The 24,894-nt window shown below is 44.7% G+C and overlaps 1 protein-coding gene across 1 annotated transcript in view; it reads right to left on the minus strand.

Annotated features, from left to right (window-relative positions):
* Window positions 1-7,114, minus strand: part of LOC130112727 (protein-lysine 6-oxidase-like) — a 42,195-nt gene extending 35,081 nt beyond the window's left edge. Inside the window, exons 1-4 of the mRNA XM_056280205.1 lie at window positions 7,038-7,114; window positions 6,630-6,691; window positions 6,075-6,162; window positions 4,703-4,710 (exon numbers count right to left, since the gene is read on the minus strand). Coding sequence (XP_056136180.1) covers window positions 4,703-4,710; window positions 6,075-6,162; window positions 6,630-6,691; window positions 7,038-7,114 — 235 coding nt within the window. The remainder of the gene's footprint in view (window positions 1-4,702; window positions 4,711-6,074; window positions 6,163-6,629; window positions 6,692-7,037) is intronic.
* Window positions 7,115-24,894: the final 17,780 nt, after the last annotated feature.

A 24,894-nucleotide genomic window follows, 5' to 3' on the forward strand; every position in this document is an offset into this window, starting at 1 on the left:
CTCCATCCTATGTGAGAACAATGAATTATATTATGTATCAGTAGTATGCCTCACAACTAGTAGTGCTCATTTATGAGAAATATCTCTTAGAGCCAAAAGTCCAACTCCCTTAAGTGTTTGTTTGTCACAGAAGTCACTGCAGACATTTAAAAACAAACAAACAAACAAAAAAAAACCTCATTAATTTTCTCAGAGCTGTAAGAACCCATATGGCAGATTTATCTTTCTGCTTTGCCTGCTGCAAATAAATGTCATCCCTGCACCACTTTATAGCAACATACTTGTAATGAAAGACAGACTACAGAAATTAAAGAGAATAAATCTTGATTGTAAAATGTAGCGCCGGTCTTTAGACAGCGTTGGTGCTCTGCAGAGTTTAGCTAAGTTTTATCACAACGGCTTGAGTTAGCTGGTTGACAGCTAATGTACGAGCAGTGCTGCAGTGATGTGTGGAAAAATGTATCACTTGAAACACTGGTTACTACTGCTAAGCGGTGGCAGCTGGTGGAGAAATGTTTTTTGGGGGGGCCGCAATTTACCTTGGCGCAGCACACCCGACAGCTGCTTTAATGTCCACACAGTCACAGAGTTATTAAGAAGAACAATGTAGCCTATAGATTTGATCAGGGTTCGTTGACGGTGGATGATTAACAGTCGAGACGAGGCGTGGTGGTGGGTGTGAACATGATTGACATAGATCAAAAAACATTAAAACAATACCAATTCGCTGCCAATAAAAGTGGGAGTGTCTGGGGCGCACAGAACTGCGCCCCATGGAAAATCTGAAGAAATCAATCAGACAGCAGCCTCAGGTCACCTGCTCGCCACAACTTTAAGGGCTTACATAAGGTATGGTTTGGCCGGCGCCCCTCACCCAGGAAGTATATGTATTCAGACAGAAACCAACCAAATACCATTTGGAACCAATATTTAATGGCTGCTGACAGGCGCTCACAGACTGAAAAACACTTTTATTTCGTAATTATTTGTATTATACAACTAAATTATATTTAACATTTTTAAGTAGATTTTCATCTCTTGATATTTGAAGACTGTGATGGACTGGCGGCCTGTCCAGGGTGTCGCCCCGCCTGCTGCCCAATGACTGCTGGGATAGGTTCCAGCATCACCGCGACCCTGAGAGCAGGATAAGCAGTTTGGATAGTGGATGGATGGATATTTGAAGGGGGTGGTGCCCCACCGCCCTGTACTAGCCAGCCGCCACTGTTGCTAAGTCTGCCAGACTTTCAAGGTGAACTGCATTAGTATTCTGCCTCTTAATCACTACAAGAAGTAACTGATCAGTCAGGATGATGGGAAACGTTATTACGTGTTCCCCAACTGCAGTTTTTATTATTGTTTCTTTTAGCCTTAGCTATGTATGTAAACAAACCTAGCATCAACTGAAAGGAAAGGCCTGAATGTGTGACCGCTACAGTGAGGGGGTCCGGGGGCTCTGTTATGCTGTGGGGGGAGGCATTTTCCTGGCATGGTTTGGGTCCACTTGTCCTGCAGGGATGGACAACATGATCCAAAAGGTCCTTAGCGAAGACAATTGGTTGACTAATAGAATCAGGTGTGTTGGTTGGAACAAAGACCTGCACCCACACCGGCCCTTTTTTGATCATCATTGCCCACCCCTGCTGAGGGAAGGGTCACTGCAAATCAATACAAGGTTATTTTAAGTTATCACTTTCATCTTATGATGACATATTTCTATCCTGCTGGGAGTGGTCTCTTCCAGGATGACAATATCCTATCCACGGGGCACAAGGGTCACCGAATGGTTCGAAGGGTATGACAATGATGTAAATCATATGCCATGGCCCTTTACAGTCACCAGATCTGAACCCAACTGAACACCTATGGGAGATTTTGGACTGATCTGTTAGACAGCACTCTCCACCACCATTAAAACACCATATGATAGAATATCTTTGGAAGAATGGCTGGATGGATGGATTGCATTTATATTGTGCTTTTCTAGCTGCAACAGCCACTCAAAGTGATTTACAATGCTATGTACACTCTTACAATAAGTCATTTAACACAGACTTTTATGCAAAGTTTTAAATGGTGGTGATGTTGTATATAAATTTCCTCAATATTCAGATTCAGGATTATCTGGAAACAAGCACACAATGCTTTGCAGCTAACGAGCTTAAACCAAAGCATCACTACCTCACCCACTATCCTTCTTTGATTCTCAAATTTGGTCCTCTTATAAGGTTGTGGACCATGAGGTTTGAAAGCAAACACGCTTACTTCAAAAGATGCTCAAGGAGGACACAGAACTTTGAAAAGTCTGTCAAACACTTGCAAACAATGACCAGCTCCTTCAGAACGACTGGCGTCCCATCCCTCCAATAGAGTTCTGAGACTTGTAGAATCTATAACAAGGAGCATTGAAGCTGTTCTGGAAGTTGTTCCGCAAGTTGGGTGTGAGACAGAGGAGAAAGAAGAATTCTGGAGTGAGGTTGATGAAGTGGTGGAGAGTGTACCCAAGGGGGAGAGGGTGGTGATTGGAGCGAGTATCTGAGCTGTGTTGTAGTGTTGTTATTCTATGTTATGTACACCGAGAGAGCCGCGAAACCAGAGTCAAATTCCATGTATGTGCAAACCTACATAGCCAATAAACATGATTCTGATTCTGAAATTGAAGGTGTGATGATGAATGTTGTCCGCGCATATGCCCCACAAGTTGGGTGTGTAATGGAAGAGAAAGAAGAATTCTGGAGTGAGTCTGTTGAAGTGGTGGAGAGGGTACCCAAGGAAGAGAGAGTGATTGGAGCGGACTTCAATGGACACGTTGGTGAAGGGAAAGGAGGTGATGAGGAGGTGATCTGTAGATATGGTGTCAAGGAGAGGAATGTGGAAGGACAGACGGTGCTGGATTTTGCAAAAAGGATGGAAATGGCTGTGGTCAACACATAGCTCAAGAAGAGGGAGGAACACAGGGTGATGTATAAGAGTGGAGGAAGGTGCACAAAGGTGGACTATATCTTATGCAGGAGGTGCAATCTGAAAGAGATGGACACTGCAAGTGGTGACAGGGGAGAATGTTGCTAGGCAGCATCGGATGGTGGTCTGTAGGATGACTTTGGAGATCAAGAATTGGAAGAGAGTGATGGCAGAGCCAAGGATCAAATGGTGGAAGTTGAAGAGGGAAGACTGTTGTGTGGCGTTCAGGGAGGCGGTAAGACAGGCATTGGGTGGTAGTGAAAAGTTGCCAGATGGCTGAGCAACTACTGAAGATATAGTGAGGGAGACAGCTAGGAAGGTACTTGGTGTGTCATCTGGAGAGAGGAAGGAAGACAAGGAGACTTTGTGTTGGAATGAGGAAGTTCAGGAAAGTATATGAGGAAGAGGTTAGCAAAGAAGTGGGATAGTCAGACTGATGAAGAAAGTAGACAGGAATACAGTGAGATGCGGCGTAAGATGAAGACAGAGGTGGCGAAAGCAAAAGAAAAGGCATATGGCAGAGGGGCAGGAGCAGCGACCGGGATGCCTCGGAAGAGGGGGGTAATTGGCTGGATAAAATTGGGGAGAAAAAAGAAAGAGGGCCCCCCAGGATGAACTTCTGAGTGAGTACCTCAGGCAGCAGAAAACAGAGAATGCAGAGGAAGAAGAGGAGGAGGTATCATGGAAGATCAAACCCCTCCATGGGATGTACCATCAACAGATAGAAGACGTAGCTGATAGAGAAATCCTACCAGTAGCTAGAAAACGCTGGACTAAAGGACAGCACAGAGGCTCTGATCTTAGCAGCACAACAACAGGCACTCAGGACCAGTTCGGTTGAGGCAGGGGTCTACCACACCAGACAAGACCCAAGATGCCAGCTGTGCAAAGACGCCCCTAAGACAATCCAGCACTTAACAGCTGGGTTTAAAATGCTAGCTGAGAAAGCCTACACTGAAGGCATAACCAAGTGGTTGGAATAATGTATAGGAATACAGACTGGAAGTCCCCAAGTCCAAATGGGAGACATCATCAAAGGTGGTTGAGAATGGCAGAGCCAAGAGCGTGTGGGACTTCAAGTTCCAGACTGACAAGCAGGTGCTGGCTAACCAACCAGACATTGTGGTGGTTAACAAGGAACAGGAGACAGTATAGTGATTGATATAGCAAGCCCGAGCGACGGAAACATCAGGAAGAAAGAGCATGAGAAGCCAGAGAAATACCAAGGGTACCAAGGGTTGGGGGAAGAACTAGATCGGATGTGGAAGTGTAACTCCACAGTAATGTTTACTGCATGGCTGAATCCAACACGCTGACACAGACAGATTCAAGGCAGGGTTTCAGTCAAACGAGTCTTTTTATGCCAGGGAAGACAAGGAGACAGTAAAGCGAGGAACAGACAGGGAACACTGGATCTAGGGCAAGAGCGCAGAGGGGAGGGGGACCTTGACCAAACTGGGAAGCAGGAAGACAAGTGGGGTTCTAGGGAGACAGACCAACGACCGGAGGTAGGGGCTGGGCAGAGCAGGCAGGACTGTGGGAAACATGGACAGCAAGGTTTAGATGAGAAAACAGGCAACAGGCAGTGTCTCAACATAAAGGCTGGAAACGTAGACTGAACTGAGCAGGCACTACGACCTGGCAAGGTGGCTGTGGCAATGCTGGGTAGATAAAGAGTAGGGTTGATTGCAGTAGATGAGATGCAAGTGGTGGACCTCTGCTCTGCCTGTCACACACCTACCTCCAATCCTGACACATAAACAGGAGAGAGAAACTAGGGGAGGGAGAGTGGCCAAGATAAGGGAGACAATTAGGGAGACTGGGACGAAAAGGGTGAATCCTGGGAGGGCGTGTGGGTAGCTGTGACAAGAAGTCCCATTGGTAATAGGAGCACTAGGGGCTGTGACCCCAAAACTGGGAGAGTGGCTCCAGTAGTTTCCAGGAACAACATCTGAGGTCTCTGTCCAGAAGAGTGTGGTCCTAGGAACAGCTGAGATACTGCACAAAACCCTCAAACTCCCAGGCCTCTGGTAGAGGACCCGAGCTTGAGGAAGACACACACCACCCGAAAAAGGTGAGAGGGAGATATACTATATCCATACATCCATTATCCAAACCGCTTATCCTGCTCTCAGGGTCGCGAGGATGCTTGGAGCCTATCCCAGCAGTCATTGGGTGGCAGTCGGGCAGACACCCCGGGACAGGCCGCCAGGAGATATATATATATATATAAATACACACACACACACACACCCACACACACACACACACACACACCTGTCAGCCAAAACATTAAAACCACTGACCTGTAAGTGAATAAGTGAATAACTTTGATTATCAACGACACCTGCCGAGGTGTGGGATCTATTGGGATATGTATATTAGGCAGCAAGTGAACAGTCAGTTCTTGAAGTTGATGTGTTGGAAGCAGGAAAAATAGCCAAGCGTAAGGATCTGAGCAACTTCGACAAAGATCAAATTGTGATGGCTAGACGACTGGGTCAGAGCATCTCCAAATTGGCAGGTGTTGTGGGGTGTTCCCGGTATGCAGTGCTCAGTACCTTCCAAAAGTTGACCAAGGAAGGACAACTGGTGAACCAGCAACAGGGTCATGGGCACCCAAGGCCCACTGATGTGCATGAGGAGCGAAGGCTAGTCTGTCTGGTTTGATCCAGCAGAAGTTCTACTGTAGCTCAAATTGCTGAAAAGGTTAATGCCGGCTGTGATAGACAGGTATCAGAACACAGTGCAGCACAGCTTGCTGTGTATGGGGCTGCATAGACACAGACCACTCAAGAGTGCCCATGATGAATCCTGTCCACTGCCGAAAGTGCCCAAAAAGGGCATGTGAGCATCAGAACTGGACTATGGAGCAATGGAAGAAGGTGGTCTAGTCTGATGAATCACGTTTTCTTTTACATCATGTGGATGGCCAGGGGCATGTGGCCGCCCAGGTGCATGTGCATCATTTACCTGAGGAAGAGACGGCACCAGGATGCACTATGGGAAGAAGGCAAGCCGGTGGAGGCAGTGTGATGCTCTGGGCAATGTTATGCTGGGAAACCTTGGGTCCTGGCATTCATGTGGATGTTACTTCGACACATACCACATACCTGAATATTGTTGCAGACCAGGGGCGTTTCTTGGACCTGGGAACATTGGGGGCTGAGCCCACACCCTCGTAGGGGAATCTGGGGGATCCTACCCGGAAAAAAAAAGCTCTATCTTTACGCTTTCTTGAGCATTGTGGCACCTTGTCTACAGCCAAATACTGCAACATGTGCTTCAAACTGTATTTATATTCAAAATTAATCATGAATAATCTAAACAAGTTCTTAGTAATCAGTATTAATATTGAGTAGAAACAGGATGATAAAATTAGTTAACAGGTAACAATTATTTTCATTTTTTCATTTTTCTTTCCCTGATAAGCACAAGAGTTAGTTCTGTGTCATGTTGCATGGTGCACCTCTGTGTCTGCTGCTCTGTTTCTCTCCATCATCTGCTCACTCCTTCCATCTTCTGCTGCCAGAAAAACAATGAAATGTATACTTAATGACAACATCAGAAAATATTGAATAAAATATTTAAAAAATAATTTTTAATTTTTCTTTCTTTCTTTCACTCAGACAAATTTCAGATAAATGTCATCCAGTGTGGTGCTGTACCTTTCACTTTTCCAGACTCTGCTGCTGTTTCTCCCCATGACTTGCTCTCTGTCACACATCTTCTGCAAAAAACAGATAAACATAAACTGTTTTCAGTCACACGCAATTTTCAGATAAAGCTCATGCTGTAGTATTACTGTACCTCTCTATCATCTGATTCTGTCTCTTCTCTCTTTCCCTCCAGGCTCCATCACTTGCTGTTTTCCTTCTTTCACTTGCCTCCATCCTTCTTTCACTTGCTGTTTTCCTTCTTTCACTTACTGTTTTCCTTCTTTCACTTGCTGATTTCTTTCTTTCACTTGCCTCTTTCCTTCTTTCGCTTGCCTCTTTCCTTCTTTCACTTTCCTCTTTCCTTCTTTCAATTGCCCTTTTCCTTCTTTCACTTGCCTCTTTCCTTCTTTCACTTGCCTCTTTCCTTCTTTCACTTGCTGCTTTCCCTCTGTCACTTCCAGTTTTCCCTCCATCACTTGCTGCTTTCCCGTCATCATCCACTAATTCTCTTCTCTCTCCCTCTATCATTTGCTTTCATCTTTTCTCTTCCTCCATCACCTGCTGTATTCTCTCTGTTTAGTTCTTTGAAGGTGGAAGTGTTAGGCTGAAACGTCTTGCTTTTAGCTTTGCAAATCTATCTATGACTTCCCCGTGGTCAACATTGGCCAGCATCTCCCTCTCAATTGACATTATAGCCAAATTACTTAGCCGCTCCTGACCCATTGTATTTCTCAGCCATGTGTGTAGTCGGCGGAGGGCACTGAAAGACCTTTCACAACTGCAGCTGGTAACTGGGATCGTCAAGGAAGCTTGAAAGATGGCCTTAAGGGAGGGGAACATATCCTTGTCCAAAAGGGAAAACACACTTTGAATGGTGGGTAGTGCTAGGTCTTTCTTTTTTCTGTCGAGGACATTTTTTGCAACAAGAATTTCTTCAGGCTTCATTTGGATGCTGTAATGTTCAGCCAGATGTTTGAGTGCCTCTTCATTCAGGAAATGCTCTGAAGCAGGCTGACATGCCTGTACGCCTGTCAAGATTTTTTTCCCCCAACTCCAGAAAACCTGTTCTGAAGCTCCTCCAGCATTCTATCAAGAACTGGAAAGAAGACTCTCCCTCTCAGATCATCTCCAGTAGACAGATCTGACCGTGTGCTGCAAGATGTCTCGACTACAAAGACGTCCATGTTTTTTCGTTTCTTCCTCTGTGTCTCAGTTGAATGAATCTCAAGATCGTCACACAGGGCATTGGTCTTGTCATAGATTTCATGTGCTTTCTCATTGCTCCTGTAACTTTTGAGTGTGCTCTGAACTGCCATTTCATATTCCATTGCCTGCACCAAGTCGATTGTCTCTTTCTGCAAGTATTTGTGCAGGCCCTGAGTTACTGAGAGCAATGTCTGAAACATGACCAGCATGTAGATGGTGCTGAATCTGCAACGCTTGCTTTCCAGCCCCTTAGCTAGAGGTGCTGAAACACTCCCCAAAGTCTGGATCAAAGCAGGAAGGTTTTGTAGAGTGGCCTTCACACTTTCAATCTGACATGCCCAGTGAGTCTTAGACAACTGAACAAGTTGCCTGTCCCCCACCTCAAGTTGCCTTTGAAATTCTTGCAATTTCTGATGGTGGACAAGAGATGTGGAAAAGAAAGAGTAGAGACACACCAGGAGATCGAAGAGGTCACGTGCCTCTGGGATGGCTTTACAAGTGGCACAAAGGACAAGATTAAGCTCATGGGCATAGCAGTGAACATACAGTGCCTCTGGATGCTTCTCTCTGAATCGAGCTTGTACGCCACTCACTGCTCCGCTCATAACAGCAGCACCATCATAGGATTGAGCAACACATTTTAGGTGTCCTATTCCATTTTTCTCAAGCTGCTGCTCTGTGGTGTCAGTGACGGACCGAGCATCAAATGCATCAAGCTGGGAAAATCCAAGGAATCGTTCTTTCACCAAGCCTTGTGGAGAAACATATCGCACACACAGTGCAAGCTGCTCTGACCGATGATCCCTTGCTTCATCCACCATTATCGAGAACATTTTTGCCTCTTTAATTTCAGAGATTATCCTTGAAATGATAACATAAGAGGTGCTTTGAATCATCTCATTCTGGGATGAGGGTGAAAGGTAAGTTGCACATGAAGTCGGTTTGTATGTTTGTAGAAAAGGATCAAACTTCTCAAGAAGCTGCATGCTTTCCATAAAATTTCCCTTGTCACTGTCTGATGTTTCATTGTGCCCTCTAAAAGCAATCCCTTGCTTCCCGAGAAAGGCTGTCACTGCTGCTATGCGTGTCAGATACTCCCTACGATCCAAAATCTCACTCATATGTGCGGCTTGTAGCTGCTCTGTGATGTCCCCATGGACTTGTGTGGCTTTAAAGCTCTTCCAGTGAATCACTGAGGCGTTATGTATGTTAGATTTTTCATGCTCTGTAAAAAACTCTAATGCTCTCTTCCAGTTAGTGTAACCTGTGGTGGTGAGCGTATCTTCTTGATCCCTTGCCTGTTTTGGTTTGCCATATAATCTACAAACAAAGCAGAATGCTGCATTGGCAGTTACCAAGTATTCCAGCCATTCAAATGTTTCAAACCAAGTAGATTGAAATGCTCTTTTTTGCTTGCCAAACATGCTGGACGGAAAGCAGTGATGTTTTATTTGCTGTGGCCCTGTGCCTGCAGTCCCCAAATCACTGAGTTCAGTTGGGATGCTACCTGTTGCCTCTTGTGTGTTCTGGTCTTCCTCATCATTGTTGTCCGTTTTATCTCCTCCTTCTGTCTCCTTTTGCTTGGGGTCTGCTGTTGTTTTCTCTTCATTCTCTGTCCTGTCTAGGTCATCTGTAAACAGAATATAACATCAGATTTCTTTTATCATAGTAGACTTTATTAAAAGGTCATCATAAAAGGGAACTGACCCTTCCAACATGATTAGCGTTAAAGTGTCATTTACTGGGGGAAATGGGCTCAATTATATAGTTTTAATTATGAAATACAAGAAATGTTACTCAAAAGTTAAAATTAATTAAATTTCTCCTATCTGGATAATTGGATTTTATGCCTGTATGCAATTATTTGTGTATATGGTAAATATAGAATGCAAACATAATGAATAAGTTTTATATTCCCGAGTAAATCCATAAGTCACTCAAATATATGGTAGTTAAGCGTTTAAAGTAAATTAACCCATCAAATGTTGCAACATCATATCAAGTAGCCTAATCTTAATCAATAATCACATTGATGAATCTCTACATGAATAACTGCATACATGAGTTACAGCGGTCTTTGCACTCAGTTTACTTATGCTATGATTTTACTTATGCTTTGTGTTTGTTTATTTAGTTGAGCTCTCAGTTGCACCAACACTATAAATATAGGTAACTATACAGGTTGAATACTGTACTCAATCCATATTTTATTATAGCCCAACGCAGTGTGTACCTGCTGTTCTTTTTTCTATGTAGGGCACCTGTCTTTGTGTGGTCACTTTAAATGTTGCTGAATCATGTATTTCTAATGAGATAAAATCAGATGTAATTGAATCATCTAACGTTATGGGCTTGTGCAATCTGTATCTCACCTTAATTGTGGCTGAGTTGTGTATTTAAACTGATACGACTTCGAAAGTAGTTAAAACTTGCAAGGTTATGTGGGCTAGAGCAATCTGTATTGTATTAACTCTTTTTATGTATTTACAAATAAGGAATTGCTAGCCAGGTAATGTGTGTATTGTTTTCTAACTGAAGTAATACGCTGTTGTTATTTTTATAAGATCAGATAAAAAAGGAAAAGCAAAAAAAAAAACATGTTACAGCCAATTTTATTTTGCAGGTTTAAAATGATACTAGTAGCAGATCACTGCACTCCCGACCAAAATATGCCAAGGTGCCAGAAAAAAAGACATCAAACTTGTGTAATAAAGATCCAAGTGTGCAGATAGACACTCTTTCTTACGCAGGTTTAAAATTAAAAATACGGTTGAACGAAAGTAAACTGTTAAAACTGTTGATTTTAGGCAAATGTGTATGACACAGGAAAAGGGCAAGGCTAACGGTTTAGCTAACTTAACCCTCGAAGTATCATGTACTGTCATTAATGATCTGCCTAAATGTTCACATCATTTCGAAGACATACAGGATTTAAATGACTTGTTTGTTTGCCTGGTTCATGTGGTGGCTCAGATATTTGACGCCCAACCACCACGACTGCAGAGATGTCCTCCTTTCTTCTCGCAAAAAACCGTCGTATGTCCATTTTTCAGTTTTTCTGATGTTGAAAGACTCGGAAGCGCTCGGGACCCTGTCAGAGTTCAGATTAGATACCTGTCAGCCAATAAAACACGGATGATTCCCCGCTTCCATACAACTCCTCTCTGATTGGTCTTGGCGTCGTGTCTGTGCTGCATTCACTGAAGATGGGAAATGACAAAACTGTCTTCTTCTTTAGCGTCATAGGGCTCAGATAATGTACGGTTCTATTTCATTCCTTCTGAGGTGGAACTATCCAGGGCTATATAAGAAATGTTCGGGGCTAAAGCCCCGAATGCCCAGGCCAGGCAACGCCGCTGTTGCAGACCAAGAACACCCCTTCATGCCAACGGTATTCCCTGATGGTAGTGGCCATCAGGACAATGTGCCCCGCCACACTGCAAAAACTGTTCAGAAATGGTTTGAGGAACATGACAAAGAGTTCAGGGTGTTGCCTTGGCCTCCAAATTCCCCAGATTTCAATCCAATCAAGCATCTGTGGGATGTGCTGGAAAAACAAGTCCGATCCATGGAGGGCCCCCCTTGCAACTTTGAAGACTTAATGGATCTGTTGCACTAATGTATTGGTGCCAGATACCAGAGCTTCAGAGGTCTTGTGGAGTCCATGCCTTTATGGGTCAGAGCTGTTTTGGCATCACGAGGAGAACCTACACAATATTAGGCAGGTGGTTTTAATGTTTTGGCTGATCGGTGTATATATACTCCACAGGAAAAGGTTCAGATTGTAAATACTGTTAAGTCAAAATGGCTGACACCGTAAAGCTGATAAATCCTGAGAGTCATTCAAGTATTCCTGATGCTATGGAAGTTTCCTGGGGAGCGGTGTGTATGAGAAACATGGAGCGGAGCCTTGGGCACGCGAGGTGGGGTCCCGGGGGGTCGGGGTCACTCATAATTATGTGAGTGAGTCCTGTTGAGAATGTGTTACTAGTTAATTACAAGTTTACCACAGCTCATTAGAAATCACTTTGGAATGGCGTCATGGTGTCTCAGCCAGTGAAGCGTGGAACATGCACACTGGTCGCAGCGACCGGGGTTCGAATCCCATTATGGTATGTTTGCTGCATGTCTTACCCTCCTCTCTTCACCCTGTCTGTCTGTCTCTACCACCCTGTCTCGTAAAGGGTAAAAACACAACAACAAAAATCTAGTTTTTAAAACAAATCACCACCTCGGACCAGACCATCAACTGGTACAACTGGTAGTCAACTGGTCCATTCCTGAAACAGGCTGTCAGCTAGCCAGACTGTCCTCATGTCAGTAAGTCAGTAGGTTAATGGCTCAGTCAGTCGGTTGGTTAGCAGGAGAGGTAGTGGTTCTGTCTCTCCGTGAAACCTCAACAACAGCCACATCCTCACTCGTCCCCCTGTAAAGTCACCGTAAAGAGGACCTAAAAGAAGCCAGGCTCTGTCATAAAAGACAACAGTACCTGATCCCATATGAGCAAGCTGACCCCTAACCTCTGACCCCTGACACACACACACACATCTATAGCTGTTATACACAGCTGCAGATGACAGATTCACACACACCGTTCATAAAACATCAGAGAGAGAGAGAGAGAGACAGAGACAGACAGACAGACAGACAGACAGAGAGAGAGAGACAAGAGATACATACAGAGCGAGAGACAGACAGACAGACAGACAGACAGACAGACAGACAGACAGACAGAGAGAGAGAGACAAGAGATACATACAGAGCGAGAGACAGACAGACAGACAGACAAGTAAACTTAAAAAAGACAAAAATATGATCTTCCAGAAGAAGCCCAGGTGTCAGGACAGTAGACACCTATTTACTCTTGATAACGCCGCCCTAGAGCACACGTTAAACTATGATGCCCTGGGACTGACGATCAGTTAAACTATGATTACCTGGGACTGAAGATCAGTTGAACTATGATTACCTGGGACTGAAGATTAGTTAAACTATAATTATCTGGGACTGAAGATCAGTTAAACTATAATTATCTGGGACTGAAGATCAGTTAAACTATGATGACCTGGGACTGAAGATCAGTTAAACTATGATTACCTGGGACTGAAGGCCAGTTGAACTATGATTACCTGGGACTGAAGGCCAGTTGAACTATGATTACCTGGGACTAAAGATTAGTTAAACTATAATTATCTGGGACTAAAGATCAGTTAAACTATAATTATCTGGGACTGAAGATCAGTTAAACTATGATTATCTGGGATTGAAGATCAGTTAAACTATGATGACCTGGGACTGAAGATCAGTTAAACTATGATTACCTGGGACTGAAGATCAGTTAAACTATGATTACCTGGGACTGAAGATCAGTTAAACTATGATTAACTGGGACTGAAGATCAGTTAAACTATGATTACCTGGGACTGAAGATCAGTTAAACTATGATTAACTGGGACTGAAGATCAGTTAAACTATGATGACCTGGGACTGAAGATCAGTTAAACTATAATTATCTGGGACTAAAGATCAGTTAAACTATGATGACCTGGGACTGAAGATCAGTTAAACTATAATTATCTGGGACTGAAGATCAGTTAAACTATGATTATCTGGGATTGAAGATCAGTTAAACTATGATGACCTGGGACTGAAGATCAGTTAAACTATGATTACCTGGGACTGAAGATCAGTTCAACTATGATTACCTGGGACTGAAGATCAGTTCAACTATGATGACCTGGGACTGAAGATCAGTTAAACTATGATGACCTGGGACTGAAGATCAGTTCAACTATGATTAACTGGGACTGAAGGCCAGTTAAACTATGATTACCTGGGACTGAAGGCCAGTTGAACTATGATTACCTGGGACTAAAGATCAGTTAAACTATAATTATCTGGGACTGAAGATCAGTTAAACTATGATGACCTGGGACTGAAGATCAGTTAAACTATGTTTACCTGGGACTGAAGGCCAGTTGAACTATGATTACCTGGGACTAAAGATTAGTTAAACTATAACTATCTGGGACTGAAGATCAGTTAAACTATGATTACCTGGGACTGAAGATCAGTTAAACTATGATTACCTGGGACTGAAGATCAGTTCAACTATGATTAACTGGGACTGAAGATCAGTTAAACTATGATTACCTGGGACTGAAGATCAGTTCAACTATTATGACCTGGGACTGAAGATCAGTTCAACTATGATTAACTGGGACTGAAGGCCAGTTAAACTATGATTACCTGGGACTAAAGATCAGTTAAACTATAATTATCTGGGACTTAAGATCAGTTAAACTATGATTATCTGGGATTGAAGATCAGTTAAACTATGATGACCTGGGACAGAAGATCAGTTAAACTATGATTAACTGGGACTGAAGATCAGTTAAACTATGATTACCTGGGACTGAAGATCAGTTAAACTATGATTACCTGGGACTGAAGATCAGTTAAACTAGGATGACCTGGGACTGAAGATCAGTTAAACTATGATGACCTGGGAGTGAGGGTCAGTGCCTCAGGCAGCTTTGGTCTGGCAGTGAATACACTTAAAAGAGAAACCCGAAGAGCTTTCTATGCAATAAAAAGAAAATTCTATAAACCAGACACCCCAATTAAAACCTGGTCCAAAATCTTTGACAGTGTCATCCTGCCCATTGCAGTATATGGAAGTGAAGCATGGGGTCCACTCAGTCAGCAAGACTACACTAGATGGGACAAACATCCAATAGAAGCCCTGCATGCAGAATTCTGTCAAAAATGGCTAAACGTACAAAGGAAAACACCAACAAATGCATGCAGGGCAGAATTAGGCCGTTTCCCATTGATATTAAATATCCAAAACAGATCACTTAAATTCTGGATGCACCTTAAATCAAGTCCCCACCACACACTGCAGTTTAAAGCATTCAAAATCCAACAGCTAAGAAAGAGTCCCCTCAGTCAGCTGGTTGTGAAACTAACTGACCCCGTAACCACCGACACAGATGAGTTTCAGACTCGCACCGCTAACCAACCACAGATTCGATTAAACCACATCATCACACAATGCAACAACTCATATGTGGAACACTGGGACATAGAAACCAAATTACAACACAAATGAGAACGTTATGGGGCCCTGAAAAGAGAACACAAACTGGCTGACTGTTTGTCCACTGTCAGAGACAGTAAGCAGAGACACAACCTTACCAAGGACAGGCTCACTGACCACAGTCTAGCCACAGAAAAGGACAAACACACAAAACATCTTGGCTACCAAAAGAGCAAAGAATCTGTGGTCACTGTGGGGCAGGTGAGGTGGAGACAGAGATGCACTTCCTGCTAAATTGTGAGAAATTCCGGAACAGAAGAGAAAAATACCAGGAGAAATTTGAAAACCAGATTCCAAATGTTCTACTCCTGGATGTGAAATAACAATGGCCACTTACTTTAGGAGAAGGTCAAAGGTCACACCTTGCGCCACAATGTGTGTCAGAATGCCATAGCCCAATGGTCAGTGAGTGACCAAAACACTCTCAGCTACTGTCAGTTGCTGTTCTATGTTTCTGCCAGTTCTATCTGTTCCTTTTTCCATTTTTTGTTTTGTTTTGTTTTTTGTTTGGTTCTCTGTTGGCCTGTTTTGCTTTGGCAACATTGTAATTAATGCAGTCATGCCAATAAAGCATCACTGAATTGAATTGCGAGAGACAAACAGAGAGAGACAGACACAGAGAGAGAGAGACAGACAGACAAACAAACCGAGAGAGAGACAAACAGAGAGACAGACAGACAGAGACAGACAACACAGACAAACAGAGAGCAAGAGAGCAAGAGACAGACAGACAGAAAGAGACAGAATGAGAGAGAGACAGACAGACAAACAGAGAGAGAGAGGGAGTGTGTTTCAGTAACCTCCTCATCCTGGGTTGCCACCTGTCCACAAAGTGATGCTGCTGTTGCTGGTGTAAATGTAAATATCATATGCATATATCACATCTTTGTAAGAATTATTTAGATGCTCATCTATTCATCCAGTCATTTTCCCATCCATATACCCACCCATTCATTCAAACAGAAGGGAATGGTCCCGGGGTGAAGACTCACCTCTTCCTGGTCAGACAAGTGACAGACAGGTAGTGGTGGTTTTGGTCCCGATCACACCTCCTCCCTGGCGCTTCAGCAGCAGAGAGTTTGTGCAACGTGGCCGACGGAGCATCGTGTGTGTGATGGAAAGTGAGAGAGAATAGGAAGGGGGTAGATGTTTGTGTGTGTATGTTTCCAGTAAAACCAGGAGGGTTAATGTTCCCAAGTCCTGCTGAGACCAGCAACCCATAAACCTCCTGATGTTCAAGAGGAACCAACACGCCAGTTTAATCTGGTTTCTTCATTCATATCTGGGCGAGAAGGACAGACCAGAACAGCGATGAGGGACAGGACACAAGTCGTGTGAGCGCAGACCAAACCAGAGGAGAAGAAGACAAAGAAAGACAACACCAAAAAACACCTAGTCAGAGTTTGTCCAGCAACCTTGGCTTTCAGGTAATGGCACCAAGAAGCGTCTTCTGTCTTCCTCTTTCAGGTTGATGTATATCCGGCCCAAAACAGGACGTTAGGGTGCTGGGACCTTTTTTTTGGGGGGGGGGGTTCCCTCTTTTTCTCCCCAATTGTACCTGTCCAATTACCCCACTCTTCCGAGCCATCCCAGTCGTTGCCCCCCCCCCCCCCCCGTTGATCCAGGGAGGGCTGCAGACTACCACATACCTCCTCCGATACATGTGGAGTACCCAGCCACTTCTTTTCACCTGACAGTGAGGAGTCTCACCAGGGGAACGTAGTGCATGTGAGGATCACGCTATTCCCCCCCCCCCAACAGGCGCCCTGACTGACCAGAGGCGGCGCTAGTGCAGTGACCAGGACACACACCCACATCCGGCTTCCCTCCTGCAGACATGGCCAATTGTGTCTGTATGTACGCCCAACCAAGCCGGAGGTAACACGGGGATTTGGACTGGCGATCCCTGTGTTGGTAGGCAACGGAATAGACCGCTACGGCTACGCCACCCGGACGCCCGGCTTCTGGGACTTTGAGAAGAAAGAAGAAAGCCACTTTGTCATTGTACTCTTACAACAAATTGTATTCTTACAATGAATTTGTTCTCTGCATTTAACCATCCTATAGTATAGCAGCAGTGGGCAGCTGCAGCACCCGGGGACCAATTCCAGTTCTTCTTTCCATTGCCTTGCTCATGGGTACATGCAGGAGTATTAACCCTAACATGCATGTCTTTTTGATGGTAGGAGGAAACCGGAGCACTTGGAGAAACCCACGCAGACATGGGGAGAACATGCAAACTCCACATAAAAAGGACCTGGGACGGCCCGGGGGTTCGAACCCAGGGCCTACTTGCCGTGAGGAACAGTCCTAACCACTGGGCCACCGTGCCGCCCCTGGTTCAACCGCAGCTGGATCTTGACTTGCCAGGGTTAATGGTTCCAATGCTACAGCGGCTCTGAAGAGCAAAAACCAAATCAACAAACGCAGCGGGCAGAGCCAGGCGCCAACACTGCCAGGGTCACCAGTCCCGTTCCCGCCGGGGGGGCATCTTGACAACGTATGCAGTTATGTTGCTTTAAATAAGATTCAGCCAAGGCTCTGCCATCATACTGGCAAATGAAAAACTGTAAAACTGCTTTCAACAACAGTTTTATTATCTTACAATCCGGACAGTCTGCTCTGTCGGCCGTCCAGTGTGCCTGTGTCGACGTGACAAAGCTCACAAAGGCGAGATAAAAACAGTCATCCACCGCCCGCCAACCACACACACACACACACACACACACACACAGGGAGGAGGGTGCCACGGACAATGACTGTACAGCGGGACAGATTGAGGGTTTGGGTGGCCGAGGTATTTAAACCTGTAGTCTGAGAGCCGCAGAGCTCCAAAAGATTCCTGTCTGAGCCAAAGATAATGTGCCATTTATTTTTAGACTGCCAACCTCACAACCCAGCAGTCATTTACACATTCTGTCACACACTACGAGGACTCGAGAGGGTTTCAGCAATGCAAAGCCAACAGTCATTTTATGCCCCTTCTCCGCTGCACGGTACCGGCCCGACTCAACTCTACTCGCTTTTCCATTGGGCAAAATTTAGGGATGCCCTGTGCGATGGCCTGGGGGCCTGTCCAGGGTGTCTCCTCGCCTGCTGCCCAATAACTGCCAGGATAGGCTCCAGAATCCCCACGGCCCCGACAGCAGGATAAGCGGTTCGGATAATGGATGGATGGAAAAATTAGGAGTAGTACCTGGTACCAGGTACTTTTTTTGGTACCAAAGTTCCAAGTGAGCTGAGCCGATACTAAAAGGTGACATGAAAATACCACTATAAAGGAATAAATAAAATATAGATATATGTATATTTATTTAAATATAAATAAAAGATCTAGTCAACACGCCCACCAAATGACCAGCGGGGCGTCACCGTGAGGGGATACTATCTGCAGCGGAAAACGAAATCCCCAAAAGTAAAGCAAGTAGAATCAAATAGAGTAGAGTCGAGTTGAGCCAGTACCATGCAGTGGAAAAGGGGCATTAGACACACATTGCCCCAAGAAACAAGATCGGGACCGAGGTTAATCTTCTCATGCCTCATCTTTTGGCAGCCAAACCTGTGTTGGACCCACCCTTATGAAAGCTGCACTCACAGTGACCACATCTTATACAAGTCTACGCTTCGGGCTGTCGTCCTGCACGCCGTCCGGCCAGACTCCCAGCATGTGAACATCTGAAGAAGAAGAAGAAGAAAGTGGGGAATGCTGCGTCAGCTGCTTTTTTATGCAACAGCTTCAACTGACTTGTCCTCGTGCATGTGTGTTCAGCTGTGAGACAAATAAAGTCTCTTCTCTAGAGAGTCTGGGATCAGTAGAGAGACTGGGATCAGTTTGTGATGTTTTCATTGTAACCTTGTAAGAAGGCAAAGAAGAAAAAAATGCAAAAAAAAACAAAACAATATATATATATATATATATATATATATATATATATATATATATATATATATATATATATATATATATTTCGACAATTGTGAAAAGTTGGCTGGTTACACAAACACAAACAGCACTAACAGGCAGAACGGAATAAAACCTAACACGTGAATGTAAATATGAGCTGAATTCTTTGTGTGTAATCCTGAAGATTGCTGTGTTGTTATTGAGAGACACTAAACCACAGTCAAATTTCTTGTATGTGTAAACGTACATGGCCAGTAAAGAGGATTCTGATTCTGAATGTCTAAATCAAGCTAGAGATTACATGTCTGGGATTACATGTCCGGTTATAACTTTATACCAGGAGTCAAACGCATCAGTTTGACATTTTGAGTTGACTTTTCTTGAACAAGGTCAGAAATGAGAGGACTTCCTATTTGTACACTACTCACCTTTAACCACCTCCACCCTTACCGTTTTTAACCTTAACCTTTATTTTACCCTAACCCTAACCTTAACCCCAATCTTACCCCAACCCTAACCTCAACCCTGATCTTAACACTGATTTTACTCTAACCTTAATCCTGATCTTAACTTAACCCTAACCTTAACCCTGATTTTAATTTAACCCTGATCCGGCCCTAACCTTAACCCTGGTCTTACCCTAACCTTAACCCTGATCGTAACTTAACCCGAACCTTAACCCTGATCTTACCCTAACCCTAACACTGATTTTACCCTAACCCTGACCTTACCCTAATTTTAACCCTGATCTTAACTTAACCCTAACCTTGACCCTGACCTTAACTTAGCCCCAACCTTAACCCTGATCTTACCCTAATATTAACCCTGATCTCAACTTAACCCTAACCTTAACCCTAGTCTTAAATTAACCCTAAACCTAACCCTGATTTTAACTCAACCCTAACCTCAATCTAATGTGGTGAAATGGCGTACAAATAAGGAGTCTAACTATTGGGGAAAATGTGTTTGTGATAACTTGACTAATGCTGGGACCACTTTATCCAATGGGGCAACTCAGTCAGTGAGTAGATGCAGACACAGAGAACAGTTCCAATTGTTTATATAAGGCTGCACAATCAAGGGTTGAATACATCCATGAACAAATAATGTAGAGTGACCAGTAGAACGACTCAACAGCTGAATGGTTTCTGTAAGACTGAATAAGGAATATAACATAGCATAAATGGCTAATAGACCAGTTTAACTAGCATTCAACATTTGTACACTTGTAAACAGTGCAATACAACATACAGAGTAGCATTAAACAACTCAGATGACAAACGTAGGTCACCGACGTCATAATGTGAACTATATACAACATTTATCCCAAATAAACAACATATAACTTACTTTCTTCACGAACACATTCTATGTTAACGAGGGAAAAACAGCCGCACTCACCAAGTTCATAATGTCACGTATCTGCCTACATAGGACCCTACTGAACTGCCTGGGCTGGCCAAAGTGCTTGACTAAAATATGACATAGATAGCCCAATATTCCAAACAAAAGGGGAATTTACAACAGCCGCCCCTAGAATAGCATGGCTATTATGTAAAACAATAAATTCCCTACGGTGCTACAGAAGTCTCTGGATCCGCATCGTTGTCAGGAACAGTCAGCAGCTGGACAAGGCGGGCTACTGGTCAAAGGTAAGTCCTGTCCCCCACTTGGACCTCAGCCAACCGAACGCACCCATCAGCATTGGCATTCAGCTTTACCACCTTCCCACCGCCCCGTGAGCCTGTGGCGGCTGAGGGTCAACGATCATGACGACTGTGTTCTAGAGGAGGTCAGCAGTGTGTTGCTGCCACTTCTGACGGACTTGAAGAGATGATGGTACTAGCTTCTGATGAATCAAGCCCAGAAGTGATCCACCATCATTTGACAATGATGCCACCATCGCCTGGTGAATGGGTCTGGAGCGTAGGACACTTACGATAGTGAGGTGTCCCGCCGCCCCATCAACAACATGTTTGGCATCATGAGAGCTGAAGCTGCAGCGTGGACGACACGTATCCTAGAGGCTTGGAATTAAGGATGCCTTCCACCTCAATCAGTATGGTAAGCAGGACGTCTTCTTGGAGAGACTGAACACTGATCACCACCTGCAGAGCTTTCTTGATGGATTGTATCTCACACTCCCAGGCGCCACCAAAGTGGGGAGCTGCTGGTGGGTTGAATTTAAACCTAATCCGTTGCTTTGCAAGTCTCTCCTGTAGCTGTGGGTCCATTGCCGCAAACGCCTCATTCAGCTCCCTCTCTGCCCCTCTGAAGTTTGTTCCCTGATCAGAGAGAACCTCAAAAGAGGTGCCTCTATGGGCAATGAATCGCCTCAATGCTAGGAGGAAGGCATCAGCGTCAATGACATTAAGCAGATCTAAGTGGACAGACATTTAAATATGACTCCCCGATGCTACTCGCGGTGCCGCCCAACCTTGACAAAATATGGCCCAAAGCAGCCCACTCCCATCAAGAAGAAAGGTGGCTTGAAGCTCTGCAGGTGGGCAGGAGGTAGATCCCCCATCTTTGGAACCACCGGCTTCCCTCGCCACTTCCTGCATTCAGTGCAAGTCCTCTGATGATGCTTGATGGACTGTCTCCTGCGCAGGACCCAGTACTGGTGCCTGATCTCGGCAAAGACCCTATCAGGCCCTGGGTGGAGTAGGTGTGCATCCATGTCCTTGATGAGTCTTGTCACTGCATGGCAATGATCGAAAACTATGGGGTGAATGTCGGTGGAACCGGAGGTGTCAATGTGACGAAAGCACCCACCAACTCAGATAAGACCAATTGTAGGCTCCATCTCTAGTGCGAGCATGCTGAGCTTACTACAGGGCAGTAATGGTTTGCAAGGCCAGCCAAGCGCTGGCCTTCAGCAGGAGGACCTCGGTGTCCATAAGATCAGGCTGAGGTGAGTAGGGGTCAGCCGTTGCCCCGTGAAGGAACTGCTGGGCGGTTTTGACCAGGTCTGTCCAGCTGTTGAACAGTGTGATGTCTAGTATTTGAGGTGCCAGATTCACCTGTGTGAGGCCACAGAAGATACTTTGTCTGAACTCAGCAGCATCTTCTGGCTCCATGAAGGCAGGAAGCGACAGCCATTCATCACGTGGACCACAAAGGCACGATAGCCCTTGAATCCACTGATTTGGTGTCGCCAGCACAGCCAAGGTCTTGCAGCGGTGGTGCATCCTTGCCGCGAAGCAGAAGCGTGGAGTACTGAAGTTTTCTGCTGACCTTCATCCTCTCGGTGCGTGCCTCCAGGATGCTCACAGCCTCTTGGTACGCTCCAGACGGGACCGCACTGCTAGCCTTTCGCTCCAAAATGAGAGCAAGACGAGCTGCCAGAGAAGTTCGACATGTTGGTAGAGGTCGTCTGGTGATGACTTGAGAGACGTGAAGTAGCAAGAGGTAGCACGTGATGCGAGACCATCTGGACACTGCTTGGCATCCTCCTCATAATTTTCTCCATATATTGTATAATTCCATTCTAATGCTCTTATCCTCTTTCAATTTATTTAAATTGTGTAAACACAACATCCATTGCACATTATTATTGGGAGACAGATCCCTCCTCTGTTGCTCTCCCTGAGGTTTCTTCCTATTTTTTCTCCATGTTAAAGTGTTTTTTTTTAGGGAGTTGTTCCTTATCCAATGCGAGGGTCTAAGGACAGGTTGTTGTGTTGCTGTAAAGCCCCTTGAGGCAAATTTGCAATTTGTGATACTGGGCTATACAAATAAAATTGACTTGACCCTGGAGTGCCCAGCCAAGCACTGTGCGAATAGCTACGGGTCCACCTCTGGGCCCGAACCTGGTGGGCTCTTTAGCTGTGATCAGGTCAAGTCAAGTCAAGTCAAGCTTATTTATATAGGACATTTAAAACAACCACAGTTGAACCAACGTGCTGCACAAGCTTAAAATACAATATAAAATAAGTAACACATATGAATATAAAAATACATGTAAAAGTAAAATAAAGGAATTAAAATGTAAACAATAAAACACAAGAGTAAAAGTATATTTCCACAATAAAATCACGGTGTCTAGCTCAACTTGAATTGAATGCCAGCGAGAAGAGGTAGGTCTTTAACCAAGATTTAAAAGTCTCTAGGGTCTGAGCAGATCTTATGTGTATTGGTAAGTTGTTCCAGAGATCAGGGGCAGCAACTGCAAAGACTCTGTCACCCCTATTCTTAAGCCTGGATCTCGGAACATGTAAGAGCATCTGGTTTGCTGACCTGAGTGCTCTGACTGGTGTATGATAATATATTAGCTCAGATAAATAAGATGGTGCCAGCCCATTTAACGACTTGAAAACAAGTAATAAAATCTTAAATTGGATCCTAAAACAGACAGGAAGCCAATGAAGGGAGGCCAGTACAGGCGTAACGTGATCACGTCGCTTCTTTCCTGTCAGCAGGCAAGCAGCTGCATTTTGTACAAGCTGCAGGCGACGAAGCGACGACTGAGCTATGCCAACATACAAAGAGTTACAATAATCTAGACGAGAGGTAATAAATGCATGAATTACCCTTTCAAGATCATTTGGAGGGAGATAGGCCTTTACTTTTCCCAGAAGTCGTAATTGAAAAAAACTTGTTTTGACTACTGAGCTTATTTGTTTGTCAAAGTTAAAAGAGCTGTCAAAAATCACCCCAAGATTCCTAACAGAAGAGTGACTGTAGGAAGCTAAAGAGCCAAGAGCACTATCATAACCATCCAGAAGATCAGGTTGTCCATATACAATAATTTCAGTCTTATTTTGATTTAATTTCAGGAAATTTAACTCCATCCATGTTTTGACATCCTTTAAACAACTCAGCAAAGCCTGTATAGAATCTCTGCTGTTTGTTTTTATAGGCAGATAGATTTGCAAATCATCAGCAAAACAATGAAAAGACATATTATGTTTTTTAAAAATGGACCCCAAGGGCAGCATATATAATGGTGGGGGTAATCTGCACCGATTAGCAGTAACGGATGTACCTTAATGAAATTCTGCAGCTGGAGGCCCCTCAAGTGGCGATAGCACTTCTGGAGTGTGGTCATGGGGCAGAACTGTTCTGCCAGGGCTAGCTGACCCACTGTGAAGGCACCTTTAACCAGGTGCTGTTCTGAAGGCTGTGTCAGTAGGGCCACATGGAAATTGACTGATGCGCCAGTAAGCCAAGCCACATCTTGGCGCACAGTCCGCAGGTTGAGGGACTTGGCTTCACCTTTGAGTTCCAGGTGTCAAACGGCAGTATTATCGTGCGTTCATCCCCATCGTCCAGGATTGCATAGGTGTGCAGCAACTTGCTTCCGTGGCTAATGATGACTGGCACCACCTTAAGGTACACCTTTCCTCCTTGATTGGAGCTGGCGAGCGTTCGGCGATCCTTTGGTGTGATGAGGTAGACATGGGGACCCGGCTTGGCGATGGCATGGAGAACTCTTATGGGGGATCTCCTGGCATTCACTGCATGCTTTCTTCAGAGTGCAGGCGTTTTACTCGTGGTTGGCGTGGCCGCACTTACAACAATGCTCGTCGTCTGCTATCCAGCTCTCGACTTCTTCCGGTGAGCGCTGGACGATGTCTGGACACTGATAGGTAGTGCTCGGCACCCTTATAGAAAAGACACGTCCTCTTTAACGTCTACTGTTGGCCTCCAATTGAAACGCCTCTGAAAGTCAAGGGCTGTCAGCTTTAGGCTCGTTGGAGCCATGATACACTGAGACAGACTGGTTGCGAGGCCTGAGTGTGGGAACTTGCCCATCTCTCTTGGGGGCCTGTGGCCCTTCAATCTGATGGCACTGTGCCATTCTCGCGGACAGTCTTTGAGCTTTGGCCTTTACCCTGAGTCAGTCAGAGAGATCTTGAAGGTTGTACGGGTTTAGGTTGTTTGTAACGAGGTGTCGTTAAGCCTGTAGATGCTCCACGAAGCTGTCCCACGATTGCTTAGGGAGCTTCCTCAGGAGCTGATCGACATAGCCGGTCAACATCACTTTTATCTCGTTGGGCCCTTCAACGATGTCAGCATTCCCAGTAGCAGGTTGACGCTAAGGGCGAAGCTCTGAAAGG

This window comes from Lampris incognitus, chromosome 1 (genome assembly GCF_029633865.1).
Source record: "Lampris incognitus isolate fLamInc1 chromosome 1, fLamInc1.hap2, whole genome shotgun sequence".
Lineage (NCBI taxonomy): Eukaryota > Metazoa > Chordata > Actinopteri > Lampriformes > Lampridae > Lampris > Lampris incognitus.